Source organism: Apium graveolens, chromosome 1 (genome assembly GCF_009905375.1).
Source record: "Apium graveolens cultivar Ventura chromosome 1, ASM990537v1, whole genome shotgun sequence".
Lineage (NCBI taxonomy): Eukaryota > Viridiplantae > Streptophyta > Magnoliopsida > Apiales > Apiaceae > Apium > Apium graveolens.
Window position 1 is genome coordinate 50,595,090 of NC_133647.1, and position 7,394 is coordinate 50,602,483.

The following is a 7,394-nucleotide window of genomic DNA, read 5'->3' on the forward strand; positions in this document are numbered from 1 at the left end:
TAGTTTACTTTCGGTAAATCTTACTAGAATTATAAATTTTACTTATAATAAAAACTTGCAAAATTTTAATATACTATTAATATCTAGCATATATGCAATTATAACTGATATAAATTAAAACTTATTTGATAGTATAAACTAATTAATATGATAAATAATATTACTAAAAAAATAGATATTAAATAATTTTAAATATTTTTTTGCAAGAATCAAAACAAGTATATAAAAAATGATTAAAGGGTTAAAGTGTACAAAATTCATAATTTAGGGGCTGAAGTATACAATCTTTAAGGATAATATTGGAAAAAAATCAGCAAAAGGTTTGAAGTGTACATAACATATAGTTAAGAGGTCAAAATGTACAATTTTTTTGTAAAAGAGTTCATGTACATCTCAGGTTATACTTTAAAGGTTAAATGATAATTAAGCCTAAAATATATCATTATAGCTATTCATCCGTCAGACTGAGACCATCACATATTAAAAAGATGTAGAGCAAACCAAAATTGAGCTGTTTAAAGAAAATAAAACGCTACCCAAGAAGGAACCTGCCATCTCTGGTTCTTACAGGATTCTCCTGTAGGAGAATTGTATAATCAACAAAACTACTAAGAAATCAAATGAAACCATTTCCACTTAAATGATTGGGAATTGTATTGAAACCAAAAAGATCAGCTGATAATTCTCATTTCTCAGTAATACTCTGTACTAAAACCTTGGCCTGGGGTCCTCCTTGAACATACACAAACTTACATTCAGAACCAGATTTCAATTCTTTTATCCACTGAGGCAGCTCATAGATTTTCTTTTCTTGAGTAGGAGTTAGACCCCATAGAGAACCTGTTAGATTTTCTATTTTCAACCTCAGATTTTTGATCGACTTTTGTGATGTGTTCTTGATTATCACCCTGTGGCGGTAATAATTCATTCGTCCAGCAGTCCAAGAATCTGTTATCGAATGAAAGAACTCTACCGGGGAAGCTGTCATAAAACACAATATGAAAAACTAGTCAAGGTCTGGAGCAAAAATTTCTGCTACATAGATAAAAGACATTGTCACATTTTTCATAACATTTTTAGGCAGTATTGTCAATATGATAAGACGCGTACATTTTTAAACTATATATGAATAAAATAGATTAGCACAAATATTTTGAGCTGGTTCATTAAGTTACAGTCTGTATTTGAACTCACATGATGTTGGGTTAGGCATAGGTGCTTCCTTTGGATAAGAACCTGCAACCAAGCCAAGGCATGTATGTTTTGGTTAACAAGATGTTACATAAGCACAGTTACTTGAATCAACTATGAAATTGTATGTTAAATCACTAACTTTGAGGATTATTTGTGTTAGATGTTGGTGTTTCTTGATGATTTGAACCTGATCCTGGACTTTTTTTCATATTGCTCAATTTGGAGAAAAGTCCTAAAAGAGGAGCAGTACCAGATGTGGTTGGCTCAGTTTGTTCATAATTGTCCCGATTATCTTTGAACTCGTCATTTTTGTCTGGACCTCCAACTAATCCCCCATATATGACATTAGGGTTCTTTTCAGGGCGCCGATACCATTCCTCAAATCCTTGCACACATCCAACAGGAGAGCGTAGGACTGATATAGGATCAATAGAAGCACCTCTGTGGTGAACATGAACTGGATAGTTCTGACCATAGCCAACTATGTAACTCATGGACTTTGGATTCTTTCCTAGGATATAATCAGCCTAAAATGAGAAGGCAAAATAAGTTTCTTGCTTGATTTCATAAAAAAACAACAAATGTGAATGCCATTGTAAATAAAAGAATTGGACAAGACATACCTGAGACTTGGCAAATTTGAGGAGGTCTTGGGGCTGCAATTTCGCATCTGGACAATTGAGCACTGCATTTGCTGCAGAGAGATACTCAGAGTAGACAGCATGTAAAAATGCTGCAGACGCTGCGTATTGCAGGTTGTTCCATTTATTTATGTATAGTAGCCCCCCTAACAGATAAACCACCAGATGATGGAATTTAGTTCATTTTTTTTCAGACAGAGGACATCATTAATATAGTGATATTAGAAGCTATAGTGGTGTTTGAAAAAAATACCAGGAGTCATGGGCACATTGTAGCCATCATTCTTTTGCTGACAAGCGCAAGCAAAATAATCTGCCTTGGCTTGATATTGCTTTAGTGTTGAAGTGTATGCTCCACCACCCCCCTCTAGTAACACCTGCCACATTTTATAAACGGTGACAACATTGCTAAAGCAGCTATATTATTTTCAAGAGTGTCTGCAATGTGAAGAAGGTGAAACTTCAGTCATACCTTAGACAGGAGAATTTGGACAGCACCATACTTATTGTCCCAAGAAAACTGTTGGACAGCCCAGCCAGTTCCACCCATAGAAACAGCATTATCTGCCACATATTTTAAATAGTAATCTTCCCTGGTTGCTTGATAAAGCCATGCAGCAGCCCATAACAGTTCATCCTTGTATTAGCAACAGACAATATTATTTTTAGAACACGATAAATAAACTAAGTAATCAAGACTCCTACTATATTCTCAAGTTACCAAGTTAAAAACTTAATAGCAATTGAACTGACCTCGTAACCAGACGATGCATAAAATTTCTTGGTATTTGGAATGGAATCCGTAGATAATCCCCTAAAACTATCAGCAAATGAGAAGAGCTGCAAATAAATTCAAATTGTAAGTTTCTCACAGAAAAAAAGTGCAATATTAACAGGCCATGGACATTGAAGGATGATATACGAAAATTTTACTTGTTTAGAATGGACCAAGAGCAAGTTAGAGTAGGAAGAATTATAAGGCTTAAAAGCAATAGCAGCTGCAGCCATTGCAGCAGCAGTTTCACCGGCAAGGTCTGAACCACGGTTACTTGTGTCAAGCTTATATGCAGTCCTTGGAGTTGTCATGTCCTCCGCGCGTTCCCAACAATAATGATCCGAGTCACCATCCCCTACCTAAAGGATTAAATAAGGATTACCGTGTTAGCACAAATTTAAACAATTTAAAAAAAAATATTGGATTCATAAAGAGTCAATGACAAAGTACTGGCCTCTGCCCAAAGAACATTAGGTTGAGGATGAGCTTTAATAAAATAATCAGTTCCCCACTCGATAGCAGCCAAAGCATGTCCCATCTGGTCCATTTTCATAATCTCTTTCCCAAATTCTATCACTCCCCATGCAAGCATTGTCACACTATAAGCCATTGGCAGCCCAAACTTCACATGATCACCTGCATCATAATACCCTCCTACCAAATCCACCTGCATACAGAAGTTGATTAATAATAATATTCATTGCTGCATGCAATACATAATCTCCACTATATATGGGCGGAATAGGCTGCAGCTCCGGTTGAATTTCAAAATTTTAATAAGAAATTACGCTGTTTCAGAATTCTGGTTCCGCCATTCTGGTTCTGCCACTCACGCACACAAAATCAAGAAATTGTCTTACCCCTTGCTTGAAACCATCAGTAAGGCCAGAATCGGCACGCCACTTGACACGTTGATTTTGTGGTAATTTACCAGATCTTTGTGCTTCAAAGAACAACAAACTTTTGTCTAATGCATCTGCGTAATTGAATTCATTCCCCCAAGCTAAACAGCTTGCTTGTAATACAAGTAGGAGGACTATGCATGAAGAAGACAAACTCCCCATAGCTGATGTTTACTATTTGCTTTGTCTTGGTTTCTTCCTCTAACATGTATTTATATATCAAACCATTTAGCATAAATATAATGGGAAATAGTTCTTACAAGGAAATTTTATATTAATAGAGAGGGAAGTAATGTTTTTATTTTCTGCAATGTAAACTAAATAAATTAATAAGCAAGGTAAGATTGGAAGGCGAGATAGTAGCATTCACGTTTTAAGAATAAAAAGGATCAGAACATTTTTAAGGAGCGCACGTTGTATTTGTACAAACAATCAAACATTACTTGTACACATGATTTGCTACATAAATAAATTATTCAAAGATGATATTACCAATTCAAATTTGTATTGTATTTATATCAAAGTTGACGATTCCAAACAAACAGGTGGTTTATTATTCAACTCAAATTTGAAACTTTAAAAGTTCGATAATCATTTCGGAATTTTTAACGACATGTAAAATCTCTAAGAGGCAATAGTTTATTCTCTATTAAGACTAGGGACTTTTACCCGCGTTACGCAATCTTATTATCCGATAATTTTTAAACGTAAACTGTTATATAAATGAAACCAATTGGTATATTGTATTCAGAGATGGTGAACTCTCAATTATATTAACGAACATATAAAATATATTAAACATGAAACAAAAAACATAATTGTCCATTTCAAAGAAAACTTGATGGATTAAAAATCTAAAATCAATGCGAGGATTAATCGGCATTTTAAAAGAAAAGTACATGAACCTATTGTTCATTAAAACATAACATAAATGCGAGTTTTATCTTCGTTTATAAGATTTCTGCCTTAAGCAAATGACGATTATAAGAACTCTAATAGTGCATAATGTCAATGCCTAAATTGTACCGTGATGATAAAACATAATGTTGATGATCAAGTTGAGGATTAATAGAGTGCTACTATAATATGAAGTTGACTAATGAAAAGATACAAAATGAAGGATTAACTATCATGAATTAGTGCTTAAAAAAATGGTTGGTATAATCAAAGAGAGGCCGCTTCAACAGTAAACGCTCAAGAAAGCTAAGTCAGTACCAATATCAGTCCTAGACTCAGACTTTCATGATTTTGATAAGGATATATCAGAAGAGTGCATCCAACCAAAGCATATATAAGAATTGTATGATAAAGAAGATGGCATGCGTCGATTGTACTGTTTGATCCAAAAAGTCATATCGATGCAACCATATAAGGTCCATTTCAGCTACTTGAGCTCCAAAACTGATACTGAATTTGGATGAAAGAATTGGCTGGATTCAGGGTTTACTTAATATTGTGGACATTTCAGAGTAATGAACACATGCATTATTGATCAAGTTAATATTTTTTCTCATCATTTGAGTTTGGAGAAGGCTGACAGCATGAGATATGTTAGGATTTATTGAAAAAGGGAGACATATGGGCAGTATATTGGAACTTGTCAACAAAATTGGACAACAAAACTCCAGATGAGGTAAGACATAAGTATGACCGTATGAGATGGTGGAAGTTCTTGATGATTACTCTGAGGAGATTGGAATCAAATTTCTGTGGAACATGAGGCCTAAGATTACTAACTATATACTAAATGAATGGTTACTATAAAACCTATCATACAAAGATATATGAGGAGAATTGAACATTGACATGATTACAATTTTACATACTATACATTGTACTAAAATATGTAGTTAGTCTTCAAAATATTCTACATTTACAAATTTAAGGAAGAGTGGGACGATATTAAATTATCATGAATTCTCATCATATGGTGCTACTAAGAAATATAAGGTGTCTTTAACATTGGTATACTTGTTTGTTAACTACTTCTCTTATCAGATATTATTAATAATAAAACTAATAACACATGTAAATTAAAATGCAATAAGTCAGTTGTACATTGCTCCTACTATAGGCCTTGAAAATTCACAACATATGTTCAAAATCACAAAAATCCATAACATGTCCTTGCATTGTACTTTAAAACACATGCAATGTAGGAGAATATCTAAGATGCTTAATCAGTGAAACTACTTAGGAGAATCCTGTACAGGATGAGTCGAGTAGCACTATGCTCACACTTAGTGTTCCACAGATTAGACATATTCAAACTTTTGTTGTATACTTCACCATCAACATGAAAGTCAGGCTCAATAGTCCTATCGCCGAGGGATAGCCATAATTCTTCTCCGTAAGGATGACCATCTAACTGGTACATTGGGTCTAAATTTCGTGCATTTGGGCAAAACTTATATACATGAAAATGATAGTCTTAATCAGTAATGTAAGCATACATCTCTTCAAACAACCTAAAATATTCTATCAGCTTCGACCTCATGTCAGTTCTATTGAACAATTCAAACATCTCCTGGCAGGTCTGACTTCTTTCAAGGCCTCTAAATATAGATTTAAAAAAATATAGCCAAACAAAGATAGGAAATGATTACCTGATATATGAGCCAACATTGCGAGATGGTGATCAACATTTTACCTCAGAAATAGATTCCGAACTCAGTTATAGAACATCGCTTGATCAACATTATTACGAACTACAAAAACTATGAAACCATGAAAACGATCATGTGTAACCTCGAATGGATTCTGATGAAACTAATACAGTGCCTCCCAATCCATCTTGTCCAACACTTCTTTGATTCTCAGTGAGGTTTGCCTATTTAGCCAAACCATTAACAGTCTTGCAAAAATGCTGAAATTATTTGCCTGGATAATAATGTAAGAAAAGATCAAACTGATAATGTCCGATTGAAGATTTTTCATTGTTTTGGTTATTCTCAGAAATGAGAGTTGTATGAAATTGATAATATGATAGAGTAAGAACAGTGTGAAGAGGTATCTAGATGAGATAATGAAAAGGTTGTGTTAAATTAGTTATAATTATAGTTAATGAACTTATCATCAAATTGAATCCATGCATGTATAAGAGTGAGCCTAAATAGACTCTCATCTTCTATAGTTATATTTTAAGTAAAAGATCATTTCTAGTTGATGATGTAAGAATACTCATCATACTTTGGTGTGTAATACGTGCCATAATAATTACACTTTAATAAATTAGTTTTTTGTATGACACTATTTTTCTTGAGAGATGTAATATATAAAATACTTTAGCTCTAATGTACCCACAAATGTTATGACGTGTTTAACAATACATGTTTGTTTAATTGTACAAAAAGTTAAATCTCAATATTAATTTAATTTATAACTTTTAAAAAATGGGTTTATTATATCTAACTTTAGTCAATATAAAATTAAGTAATATTGGTTTAATATCATATATGTCAGCAAAAAATATGTTAGGAAAAAACATAAAGTCTGTCATACAACGATAACATTTTTTTTATTATATTAGTAACAAATTATCTCTTTAATATCATTCTAAGAAATAATATAAAGAAATTAATGTTAACCGATCTTCTATATTTAAAATTTTTATCAATATTTTTTATTAAATTTAAAATACATTTGATCGAAAATGAGAATAGTTTATCCATGGTGAATTTAATTAGAATATAGTAAAGGCCATACAATATTTAAAGTTAATTAATGCATTAAAAACTTAAATTTTGTACCATTTTTAATTTATACATTAATAATTTATTTTTTCCCCAAAATTATAACTTTAAATCTATATATAAATTCATAAATATAATTTAGAAGTAATCGGGTGGAATTCCATATAGAACAATAACATACGTTTATAAC

At 32.5% G+C, this 7,394-nt stretch overlaps 1 protein-coding gene across 1 annotated transcript; it reads right to left on the bottom strand.

Moving 5' to 3' along the window:
• Nucleotides 1–685: 685 nt before the first annotated feature.
• LOC141668933 (endoglucanase 5-like) lies at nucleotides 686–3,674 on the bottom strand. Its single transcript, XM_074476030.1, has 10 exons — nucleotides 3,471–3,674; nucleotides 3,065–3,277; nucleotides 2,769–2,969; nucleotides 2,589–2,675; nucleotides 2,308–2,472; nucleotides 2,089–2,212; nucleotides 1,818–1,981; nucleotides 1,334–1,721; nucleotides 1,195–1,236; nucleotides 686–981 (listed from the first exon to the last, which is right to left on the bottom strand). Exons 1-10 carry the CDS (start codon nucleotides 3,672–3,674, stop codon nucleotides 686–688), a joined length of 1,884 nt encoding a protein of 627 aa, XP_074332131.1.
• Between the last annotated feature and the right edge of the window lie 3,720 nt (nucleotides 3,675–7,394).

What these genes read in the sequence shown, in the direction of transcription:
- LOC141668933 (XM_074476030.1), bottom strand. Translation starts at nt 3,674, where the DNA reads ATGGGGAGTTTGTCTTCTTCATGCATAGTCCTCCTACTTGTATTACAA. An exon ending in CTGATGGTTTCAAGCAAGGG is followed by an intron (nt 3,278 to 3,470) that starts GTAAGACAATTT and finishes TTCTGTATGCAG; the next exon opens with GTGGATTTGGTAGGAGGGTA. An exon ending in TCTTGGTCCATTCTAAACAA is followed by an intron (nt 2,676 to 2,768) that starts GTAAAATTTTCG and finishes ATTTATTTGCAG; the next exon opens with CTCTTCTCATTTGCTGATAG.